The following is a 12,648-nucleotide window of genomic DNA, read 5'->3' on the forward strand; positions in this document are numbered from 1 at the left end:
ACCAATTCTGTCAATTACAAATGTATGTGTAGAAACACAGAAACACACCCATTTCAAGAGGGAGGTTTAAGACATGACTGTTAGCTGGGCAAAGTTGTCAGAGCTTACCAGGGCAAATGAGCCAGTCCAAGGCGAAGGACATAAGCTTCAATGACTAAATACATTGTTTACTAAATGTCTCAGCGCTCACCAATCAACACATTATATATTCCACACAGACAGAAATGTAAATATAAGGTTTTAACAGAAGAATTATGATCAGAAAACTATATTTAGACGAAACTATTATTATAATAAAATGATTCTCTGCTTAGCACAGCGCTTTCAACTGGATCTTGTAGCCTGCATAAATATATACATGTATTTTTTTTTTTTTTATGAAGCAGACACTGACTGTGTGATGGTTTTCTGTTATAGTCACAAACAATAGAGGAAATGACCTTACTGTCCTTAATAAGCTCCTGTTGTTTTTTGACCATTAACTTAAGCTTCTGGATGCTTGTGTCTCCTAACCCTTCCTTCATGCCTTCCCTCTGTGTTGCATGAGGAAATATTTCTCAGTCTAAGCCAGGGCCAGATGTGTACACTCCACTCACATGAATTTGATGACTACAGAAAAGCGATAAAAAAAGACTCAGAGTTCAGACTTCAACGCTGTCAATTTATATACCTACTTTAAAGTTGTGATCGAAGTGAGACCAACAAATAAGAATTTGAACAAAGGACTGGCAAAGTGCTTCTCCGAATCTCAAAAAGCCAGTGAGCAGAAACAGATTTACTTTACATGGCAGATGGAGGGAGGAATGGACAGATGGACCCAAGCTGATCCATTTAGTCCCTCCCATGATTCCATTGGGATGGCCACCATCTCACTTTCTGGGACCAAGATCTATTAGTACTGTACTTAATTTGTTTATACGGGTGTATGAAAAGTATGTGTTTTACTGTGTTATATTTGACTAGTCAAATTCAATATGAGCGCTTGATGTTGCGTGAGATGTCGGGAGAAAAACGGCATCCACTGCTGGAGCAGTATTGCTGTTTATTTCGCTGCTAGCAACATTGATAGAAGCAGCCCGACACATGTGACTCCCACATTCGCTCATCAAGTACATGTCGGGGTGCTCTGTCCCTCCCTCTCACGACTAAGACTTAGTCTAAGACTCCATTCTGCACAGCGGTTTCTTCCTTCATACCTTCCCAAAATCGACAGGCAGTCTCAAATGTAGATGGGTAAAATCCTGGAGTGGGAGAAAAGAGGTGTGTCAGTGCTGATAAGCATTGACAATGTTTAATGCGGGGCAACTGCTCTACGATCCATATTTAACTCAGCATGAATATTTCATCCTGTCCAAGCGTTTATTAGGGGGCCGTCTGGGAGTCTCCTGAGCGTAAAACAGGTCAGCCTGCCTGTGATAAATATCTGCGTATGGACACAGCCCCTCATGCTCTCTTCTCCCAACTCCCCTCCGAGTGCATCGCCAAAAGGAAGAAGAGTTCCTTTCAATCATTACCACTCGCATGGACGTTAAAGTGATTCCCCCAGACAGCCGATCTGCAGCGATGCATGATGGGAGTAATCAGCGATCAGTCAGTGAGCTGCAGACTCACGGGGTCAAGGGTAGTATGACCCCCACCACATCAGGTGGCTTCTTTGTGTTCAATTACATGCATGTAACGCGTTTGGTGAATGATTAAAGCAGGCCTTATGTCAAAGGTTCTTCCAGTTGTTCACGAATGCAGAGAGAGAGCATGCATGCTGAGGTTACCCCGCTATAAATAAACCCGTGGGTGTAAATGTGGGCCAATTCAAATTGGCTTTGTTATTAGCTGCATATAGAGTATACTCTATATCCTTGCTCTTCATTTAGCTATAAAACAAACAACTACTGAACCACCACTCGGTTTTTCTGCAATTAATGCTCTCCCTCACAAATGTACTCTTGCCACTCGGTACAGTGGTTATAAATAGCTCTCCCTCTGACACAAAATGACGGAATTTATTTGGAAATGGGAGCAAATATCTTCAGTTACAATGTTACTATAAACTGCAACATAATGAATAAAGAACAAAAGGTGAAAGGCAACACTCATTGTAACTTTCCTGTTAATAAACCTTGTCACTGAGTTTTTCAGGAATCAGGAATCAGGAAACATTTATTGCCAAAATATGTCATACATACAAGGAATTTGACTTGGCAGTTGGTGCGTGACAGTAGACAGTGTAACAATAGACAACAAGACAGCAGTGCACAAGTAATAAAATAAAATGAAATGCTAATACTATGGGTTAGTAGAATAAGGCTATGGGTTAGTATAAAATAAGAGAATACAGTTAAACATTAAAAATATTTAAAAATAAAGTGCACTAGCAACAAGTGACAACGTGACAAGTGACGAGTGAAAAATGACAGTTAAAGTGACATGTGCAGTATGAAAGAGAGTGACCGGTGGAATGTCAGAGTCAGTCAGTGGGGGACCGGGCTCTGTTGATGAGCCCGACTGCCGACGGGAAGAAACTGTTCATGTGGCGGGGGGTCTTAGTCCTGATGGACCTCAGCCTCCTGCCAGATGGAAGGGGCACAAACAGGTTTTGACCGGGGTGAGAGGGGTCGGCCACGATCTTTTTAGCTCGCTTCAGAGACCTAGAAGCGAACAAGTCTTGCAGGGACGGCAGATTGCAGCCGATCACCCTCTCTGCAGAGCGGATGACACGCTGCAGCCTGCCCTTGTCCTTGGCTGTGGCTGCAGCGTACTAGACGGTGATGGAGGAGCAGAGGATGGACTCGATGATGACCGTATAAAAGTGGACCATCATCGTCTTTGGCAGGTTGGCATTTCTTCAGCTGCCTCAGGAAGAACAACCTCTGCTGACCCTTCTTGGTGATGGAGCTGATGTTCAGGGTTATACAGGGTTTAAAGCAGGTGTGTGCTGTACGATGAGGTGCTTTTAAGTCCACTTTGTGCCAATAAAAGCTGGTTGTAACATGAATTTGGTCGTTTTTTTCTTCATGGCTTAGTACCATATACAGTAAATATGACACTGTGGTGGCGGGCGTGGTTTGGCTCAGCTGCAGAGGGGACGGAGAAGGGAGTGGTTCGGGGAACGATGGCAGGGGGAGGCATAATTGGCCTCAGGTGGGATTAATCAGTGTGTGTGTTTTGTCCTTAAGAAGGAGAGATCCGCCGACAGCGAGGGTGCGAGCCAGGCGAGGAAGCTGGAGCCGGACGGCTGTTTTGTGGAAAACATAAATAAAAGATTGTTTATTGAAAACATCCTGCTGCACCCTCATCATTCAGGATCATGGACCCCCATAGGACCGACACGTAACAGTGGCGCCTAACTTGGCTGGGCGGAGGAGATGACGGACGACGGATACCAGCAGGGGATGGCGGCCCAGCCGCTTGTGGCGCTCGGCCAGATGATCGGGGAGCTGGCGGCCATCCAGAAGGACTATCGCAGGGTGAATGACGCGTCTCGGTTCGATGCCTACCCAATGGTCGACGAACTCCTGGACCGGCTAGGCACTGCACGTTTCTTCACGACACTGGATTTAACCAAGAGCTACTGGCAGATTCCTCTGTCGCCAGAGTCCAAAGAGAAAACGGCATTGTCCACCCCGTACGGTTTGTACCAATTTACCACGCTTCCCTTCGGGTAAAAAAGAGGTGAGGCGGTTCTTGGGGCTGGCGGGGTTTTACAGGCGGTTCATCTCCGGCTTCGCGGACCTCACCAGCCCCTTGATTTACCTGACCCAGAAAGGTGCGTCAGCCGTGCCAGCAGGCGTTTGAGAAGGTAAAGCAGGCTCTCTGTGGGGAACCACTCCTTTTATACCCCTAACTTCTCTCTCCCCTTTATTCTGCAGACTGACGTGTCGAACAGGGGGCTGGGGGCCGTTTTGTCCCAGGAGGGGGGGGGCGGACCGCGGACCGCCCCGTGGTGTACATCAGCCGGAAGCTGTCTGAGAGGGAGGCCAGGTACAGCACAGTGGAGTGGACCACGCCCCGCTCTAATGGCTCCACCGCATGAAAGATGCCAACGCCCGGATCACTCGGTGGTATCTGGCTCTACAGCCTTTTAATTTCAAGGTGGTCCATAGGCCGGGGGCGCAGATGGCTGTGGCTGATTTCCTCTCCCGTTCCTGAAACAGGGGTGGGGGGGTATTAGGCTAGGCCGGACGGCTCCCCGGCCTAAGTCGGGCGGTGGGGGTATGTGGTGGCGGGCGTGGTTTGGCTCAGCTGCAGGGGGGACGGAGAAGGGAGTGGTTCGGGGAACGGTGCCAGGGGGAGGCATAATTGGCCTCAGGTGGGATTAATCAGTGTCTGTGTTTCGTCCTTAAGAAGGAGAGATTGGAGAGGACTGCTGTTTTGTGGAAAACATAAATAAAAGATTGTTTATTGAAAACATCCTGCTGCATCTTCATCATTTCGGGACCCCCATAGAGGACCGACACGTCACAGACACGATTTACGTTGATCACAGTCGTTGATATCAAGAGGGCCAAGCCTCCACATTTACAAAGAAACTTTGTAAAAGGAGGAATTTCACACAGAGGATACTTTATATTTGGCAGGTAATTTCAATTTGAATTTACAGTTTGGTTTTTACAGTTTTTTACTTTATTTTTAATGCAATGCCCCAGGTGCAAATTTTCTCTTTTGACCATGACTTTTCTAGAAGTCTGTTATTGCCTTGCTTCCTCATGTTTGACTAAATCCTTCATGCTAGCACCAGAGACAGGTAAATGTTTTTGCAATGCTGTGCTGACCCATCAAGTCAGACTTTGAATTATATATTGCCTGATGTTGTTTTGTTCACTATTGGTAAAAACCTTGTTAGTGACAATACATTTGTAATTAGAAATGACAAAAAAAGGTTGATTTGATATATCAATCAATCACTTGATCTAAATGACAAAAACTGAAATCATTGCAGATACCATTAGCATTCCAGCACAGCAGTGGGATTAGCATTGCGAATTGTCAGAACAGCCTCAGAACAATGACAAACATTACAGAAGGGGACCAGGGTCTGACTCTGTACACTGAGAGGACTCTGTGGCACAATATACTATTTTTTAAAAGACCGCTCACATGTATGTTGTGTCATATGTTTATTGTCAATTATAATACGGGTAAATGAAATCCAGCGTTCTGATTGGTTGGAAGTGAGTCACGGGGTGTGCATTATTCAACTTGAGGCAGTACTTTACCTTCAATAATAATGAACAATAAACGCCCACAAACTGTTACATTATTGGACGATCAACTCTCATACCTTATTACTTAATTATAAGATATGGACAGGAAAGAGAACAAGGCATTTATTTTAAACACTATTTATATTCAAGACAGGCTATTTTACCAATAATTTTTGTCTGATTTGGATATTTAATCATATTTTAATGTATCTCCTGGTGAATGCAATTTGGTATTAGTGCACTAATTTTGTTCAAATCAGGATATAACAAAAGATGAGCATGAATTCATGGTACGATGACGGTGTAAATTCATCATCAAGATATAGTTAGTATTAGGCTTGCATGTTTGCAAGTAAAACATAATATCACAATACAAGGGCATATGCCAACCCAGTAAATACCACCTCAGCTTGTCAGACATGGCTCTGAATCATTTTTGTGAATCTCTTAAATGAACAATTTGCAATACACCAGTCATCTATATTACTTGCAAAGACCATGCTGCCTATATGACCCTTATTCAAGCAGCGTAGCCCAACCATGTCAAGATAAAAGACTTCTTCAATTATCATTTAATTGAGGAAAGCATATCGTAAAAATTGGATATTTATAAGTCAGAGCTTCACAAGAAGTCGCCAAGGCTGAGAAACAGTGAGTGGTAAAACACTGCTAAACGATTAAAAATGACTTTGAGAGAAGTCACAGAGAATGGAGATGGGATTGGTTGGTGTAATACTGTGTCTCTTGTCTTTCTACCACCACCTCATGGACGGCCTCAGTTTAACTATATTACACTATAGTATAAAACTATAAACTATGTGATATTACATTATGATACGGGTAGATTAATCCAGCGTTCTGATTGGTTGAGAGTGAGTCACAGGGTGTGCATTATTCAGTGATAATGTACAGTTGCTGTTCACATTGACCCGAGCGTTCCGTATCACTGCACGCTCAAAGTAACAGGTTAGATTTTCTAACTCCAAATCCCACCTGGCTAAAAAAACACATCTAAGTGATAGCTCAGCGTGCGTGGACACTAATCATGAATCAAGATTAGAATTGCAATGCAGTTCCAATAGAAGTGTCAATAAAATATCAGATCATTATGAGATACTAAGTAATATCATGAAGCATGAGACGGGGGTGCACATCATTCACTCGATTTGTTCAAGGCTATTTAGTTTAATTTAAGAGAAATGCAGCATTAAATGGTATTTGAGATATGAGCTCCCACCATTGTATCAGCAGTTGGCTTTTGACCCTGTCAACATGAAAATGTCCCGATGCACAAAGCCAAGCTGCATGAAAAAATGCATTCTCCTGGTTGGTTTGATGAAAGTTAACCGACCCTAACCCCACCAACAGCTTTCGGATAAACTGGAACTCACAGCAAGCCAGCTCACATTACAGGTCGACAGCATTGCTTAATTAATATGCTCAACTATAGTGTCTGCGCGTTTTATATTTACTATTATTATTATTTATTATTACCTACATATTAATAACTGCTTATGAACTGGTCGGGAACGCCCTCTCTATTCAGAAAGCCGGGCATGAAGGGCTTCATTTCGAAGTCCAGGCTGTGTTTTATTGTATTCTATAAATGGCCCCCAGTTTTTTGAAACCCCCGGGGGCCATTAAAGACAGAAAGACTTTGGGAACCACTGGCCTAATTCAACTATGCAGCAGCGGTAGTGGCGGCAGCGGTGTTGCAGGTAGGCGTATGGGTGTTATGGCTGGCTGGGACGGCCAACGTACTAAAGCTCGTCATAAAGTTGAGCCATTAGAGGAGTCCCATTATGGTTATTGATTTGCTTGGTTGCTCCTGGCTTGGTGGATAAACAGCACAAAGAAAGAGGTAGTTACCTTCCCCTTTTATATCCCATTCCTGAAAAGCAGACACAATTTAGAGCAGCGGGTGACGAGGTCACGGAGCTACCCATGAGAATTATATGATTATATATAATATACACAGTCTTGTATTCACCTCTCTTGGACTTTCCCATTTTGTACTGTTACAAACTGGAATTCAAATAGACTTAAATAGACGTTTTCCCATTGGATCAACACAGCATGCTTATTACATTAAAGGTGCGAAATACATTTTATTATGACACAAACAATAATGAAAACAAAAATGTTACATGTGTTTGATGCAGTTGTATTCACCCCCCTGAGTCAATACTTGGTACAACCCCCTTTTGCTGCAATCACAGATGCAAGTGTTCTGGGGTATGCCTCCACCAGATTTGCGCATCTAGAGATAGAAATGTTCGTCCACCCTTTTTCATTTTTTTATATTTTTTATTGTAAGATAAGGGACAATATATAAACACAACAACAAGAGGATGACAAAACAGTGAGCTACAAGCTACAAGCATCATACAGTCATATCATATAGTCAGGGACGTAGAGAACAGCGTGTCTGTATGTACCCTTTTGAGATGAAAGAAAAAATACATAAATGACGGAAAACTACATAATTTAATTGTCTGAAAAAAATGCTTTTAATGTGAACAAAGTCAGGGGCAGTATCGCTCCGTACACTGGCTGCAAACCTCAGCCAGGGCAACATCGGTCAGGCCGGGTCCACCGAGTTAACTACCAAATCTTCTTCTAGAGGACCAGAATATCAAACAGCTATAGCTACCTGTAACATGACTGCTTATTACATATAATACGCTATGACATAGATGAATAGTTTATGGCAAAAAATATAGATATAAACAACAAACATGACCACTGCAAATAATAATTTATTCAAAGTATCAAAGTTCTATATGTATGTGCGTAAGGCTGTATGCATGTTTGCAAAAAACAACAATAATATATATAGGATGTGTGGTGTGAACATTTGTATTATAAATGTTGTTGGCGGTTGGATATCCCATTAAAATGTATTCTGTGTATGATACAGAATGATATGTGTGTTATTACTTGATTTCCAGTTCATGAAGATAGTTTCAGATGAGGATGTTGAGAATGTTCGTCCATTATTCTGTGCACTTTGCTCTCAACTCTCCAAAATATAATGGCTGTGTTTGAAGTGCCAACAATCTCCCTAAATGTAGCCAGGACATTTTCAAACCATGGTCTTTAAGGGACACAGTGGTGGTCCTCTCCAGACTGTGTGCCTCACAGGGTAACGTTGAGATGGAAGTAGCCTAGCAGCTAGCTTAGCCTGGCAGCGAGCTTAGCACAGCAGTGCTTTAAGTGGTCCGTTGGCCACTCACCCCCCTTTTGTTTGACACAAGGAGTAATTCCTCTGCACATTCCTTTGTTCTCCGCTGTATGTCGTGCCTGTTTGTTCTATTTCCTTTGCAAAAAGCTTTCTCCATCTTGATGTAACGGACTGCAGATAGCGGCCATTTCGTTTAGTGTAAACCGGAAGTAAATAAACGTACGTTAACTTCGTTAAAATATTTGGTTGCATCAATTCGGCGTTTATGTTGACAGCCCTACTTTTCAGATTTTCTCCATGTAAACTGTCCCCCGACTTTCAGATGATGGACGGTTTTGTGCTGGTACATTACATGAATTCACTATGAAATAAAAATATATGTGGTTATAGCATCACAAAATATAGAAAAGTACAAGAGAATCAATATTTATGCAAAGCACTGTAAATGATCTGCAGCGCTGACTTTGCTCAGCACATCCGGCAAGGTGCCACTTGTACTGAAAACAGAGCCAAAAACAGCTAAATTACATAAGATATTGCCTGAACTTCTTCAAAAACTCAGCTCACATTTTGGTTTGCCCTTAGTCTCCACCATCAATGCAATCTGTCCTCACTATCAGGTCATCTGTGTAAATGTCGTCAACAAGAAAGTAAAGCTGTTTGCGGGTCAAGCCAGGATCTCATTTCCTATCACTGAGACAGAAAATCAAGCGACTATTAACCCCATAGTGAACCAGCAATGTTCACTTTACAACTTAATTAACAGAGGTGGCAGGATCAGCAACAATCAATTGTTCCCTAAAGCTGCCAACTAGACCTGCAGGGCAAATACCCCACCCCCAAAAAAACACATACACACAAACACAGAGTCTTACGCACTTTTAATTCAACTGTGTAGAGATTCTACACAGATTGTTATCAATCTGTCCTTTGAATTTTGGCTCTGGTAACATTTTAAGCACCTTTTCATCGATCTGATACAGTTTAGCTTCTTTCAGCATCAGGCTAGATCTATATATATATATATAGGAAGGACTATTCAGAAGGAAAAAAGGAAATATTTGTGCTTTAAAAAATTTATGGAGCCAGCTGTCCACATTCCAAGCGTTTTTCTGTTTTAGGAAGTACTAACAAAGGAAATGGCAAACAGTTTCAGCCAATCCTCACTGTCGTCATTTTACTCCCTACCCATTTTGGCTTTGGAGTGGCTAAGGATGCAGTTGATCATTTCAGCGTGAGTTTAGTCAGATCCAATAGGATCAGACAATTCAAAAAAGTGGTTGAAAGGCATGAATCAGGCAACCAGAGCCGGACAAAAATCCACATTTTGACTGCTCCAGTTTCTCTGCCATGAGGCCTTTACAAAAGCCTGTTCTAGAGTAGTAATCTTGACTCTATCCACATGAAACCTTCCATTCCACACACTGGTCAATCATTAAAATGTGGTTTTAGCCTGGTATCTCCATGTTTTACAGAACTTAAAGGGCTATTAATGATTGTATTTCAGGCGATTTACAAAATTCAAAGGTGTGTTTGTGTGTTATATTGATATATTTCTTAACCAGTAACATATGGGTATGCCATTTTCGGAACAGAGGCCAAAAAATGCTGAGGCAAGAAAATAATTCTGTAGCTAGCTTCTGTAGCTAACATTGAGGAAACTGAGGTCATCGTTTCTAGTAGCAAAATCAATTATTAATGAACTGCACTGAACATTTTTGATTGCTATTTATTTCCTTTTTAATTTAGATGTGTTGGTACTCTAGTGAATACAATTAACATATGACTTCAAAGAACAGAGTTTAACTGGCCTGAATGCTAAACACAGTGGACACACACTGCAGTACTGTGTTTTAGGCCAAGCTGGTCCCAGTGTGTCAGTTGGATGGAGCTCTGGGAGGCCTGGCAGCCTGTCTTCAGGCTGGCACACAACCAGACCCCTGGCATATGGTACATGTACCAAGCCTGCTGGCTTATTTGTCTGCTTGTGACCTGGACTGCAATAATAGCAGGGTCTGTTTCCTGAGTGAAAAATGAAAGCATGTCTCCTGTAACCTCTCTCACTTACTTCCATCAATTCTGTAACATCTACAATGGAAACACTACTTGGCACTATGTGGGCCAAAATCTAGTTGCTAGTTCCAAAACTAAAGGTGCTTTCAAACAATGGTTATGCAAATGCATCCATCCATTCATTTTGCTTTGTTTGTCCAGGGTCGGGTTGCGGTGGTAGAAGACCCAGCAGGTTGACCCAGACATACCTGTCAACATTTTCCAGCACATGCTGGGGGCTCCCAAGGTGTTCCTGTGCCAGCTGGGAGATATAATCCCTTCCATGTGCCTTCCGGCTCAGCTTTCTCCTCACTACATCGTTGTGCCTGTTTTACTGTTGCAGTCGCACCTATCTGCCCGTCGAAGTCCCAATCCATTCTACCCTCACTCATGAACAAGACCCCGAGATACTTGAACTTAGTCCGGTTAGTCCGTCCCCACATATTTTACGGCAGAGGACGATGACCTCAGATGTGGAGGTGCTAAACCTCATCCCTGCTGCTTCACACTTGGCTGCAAATCGTCCCAGTGAATGCTGGAGGTTACTGCCTGAACTGGCCAACTTGATCAGGTCTGGTCAGTCTGAAGGTTGGTCCTATATTGACGTGGCACTATTTTTTTACAGAACCACCAGAGAAGCCACTGCCATTGTCATTGTAAGCTGTTTGAAAAAAGCCAGGCACTTTAAAAATAATTCAGCAAGAGATTGGAAGAACCATCTGCGGGGGGAACAGAAATATCTTTTCCGTGGACAAAAGCCTTTATTGCCGTTTTACGCTCGTCTGTCCATGAAGAGGTACTCTCCAGGTCTGATATAACTGATGGGATTGCAGCATCTTTGCCGCAGCTGCTAGTAGCTCCTCAGAGGATGCTGATTGGTCCAAGCTCTGGCCTACTGGACCTAAACAGTCTGTAAAGATGGCAAGATGGATTTTTATGCGATATGTGATTGTGCGATTCTTGCGTTATCTCAGGACATCAAGAGATCCAACTGTTGTGAAAGATACGGTTGGCGTCTCAACAGGCCACATATGAACAAATATCCATCTTTCAATATTTACCAGGGTCATAATTCCTGGATTGCTTAACGTCCGTACATTTTGTCATGGGTTGTTGGCACACTCAAAACTTTATAAATACCAATGTAACTTTTTTGTCTACAATTATTTTTTTCATTTGATTTCATTTAAATGTATGTTCATCACTTTCCAACTAGTTTTCAAGTTATTGTTTAGTTTTTTAGTTTACTAAAAGCTATTCTTACATTCTAAATGAAAAAGTGGAAGGTCGTGTCCTTGCTGAAATAAAGTGAAATGTTTTTCATCTATATACTAATGTATATATCTTACTTTTAGTTCCCTAATTTTAGTTTGTTTCCAATAGAGGTATTGTGTGAAATTGGTACACCCTTGCTTTTGTTTTCCCCAAAATGCAATGCATTTGGCTTAACCATGGTGTTAACAACAGTATCTTGGTACAGCAAGTAACCTAACCTCACACAGATTGACACAAAAACTATGGTATCCCTAAAAGTTTTCTTGAAAAAAGAGCATTTTAAAATATATTGATTAATCTGATTAATGGTTATTCAATACTACTGGACAACTTCAATGGATGGAATGACAAAACAGCAGAGGAACATTTGTAGTCTTACCAGTGCTGTCATCATATACCACAGTCACGGTCTTCCACTTGAAAAAGTGGACCAGGTCCAAGATGGCCCGGCTGAGGGAAGAGAAGTCTGGATAGAGGCTAACGTAGAAGATGTCTCTGTTGTCCGATACTTGGTGCTTCCATTTGGTCTGGATGTGTGGAACCCCCAGTGCATTGCAAATGGATTGGACAGCATTGGCCGAGGAGCTGTGTGATGGACCAAAGATGGCCGCCACACCCAGAGAGAGCTGGTCACAGGCTAAAGAGGAGGAATATTTCACAGGTTAGCTTTGTCCTACTGTGATGCTGCATATGTTCCTGATGACCAGTGCCATGTTCCTCACCAAACTATAAATAAGGCTTTTGGGAATTTAGCTTCAGGGATATGGAGTATGTGAACAGCATTTATCACTTATTTTTACAAGTGCCAGTCTGCAAATAATAATTATTTGATTATTGTCTGTTGTACCTTGCTTAATCTTATAAGAAGCAGGCGAGGCGTGATATACGTTTCATGAACTTTTAATGTCAACTAGCACAGTCCGCTGTAATGCTACC

General features: G+C 42.3%; 1 protein-coding gene across 2 annotated transcripts in view; it reads right to left on the bottom strand.

Annotated features, from left to right (window-relative positions):
- The window catches only part of grik2 (glutamate receptor, ionotropic, kainate 2), a 214,978-nt gene that overhangs the window by 139,367 nt on the left and 62,963 nt on the right, over positions 1–12,648 (bottom strand). For both annotated transcript variants that reach the window (XM_040164475.2, XM_040164473.2), the window contains exon 4: positions 12,092–12,349. In XM_040164475.2, the coding sequence (XP_040020409.2) occupies positions 12,092–12,349 (258 nt within the window). The remainder of the gene's footprint in view (positions 1–12,091; positions 12,350–12,648) is intronic.

Source organism: Gasterosteus aculeatus, chromosome 20, assembly GCF_964276395.1.
Source record: "Gasterosteus aculeatus chromosome 20, fGasAcu3.hap1.1, whole genome shotgun sequence".
NCBI classification, from domain to species: domain Eukaryota; kingdom Metazoa; phylum Chordata; class Actinopteri; order Perciformes; family Gasterosteidae; genus Gasterosteus; species Gasterosteus aculeatus.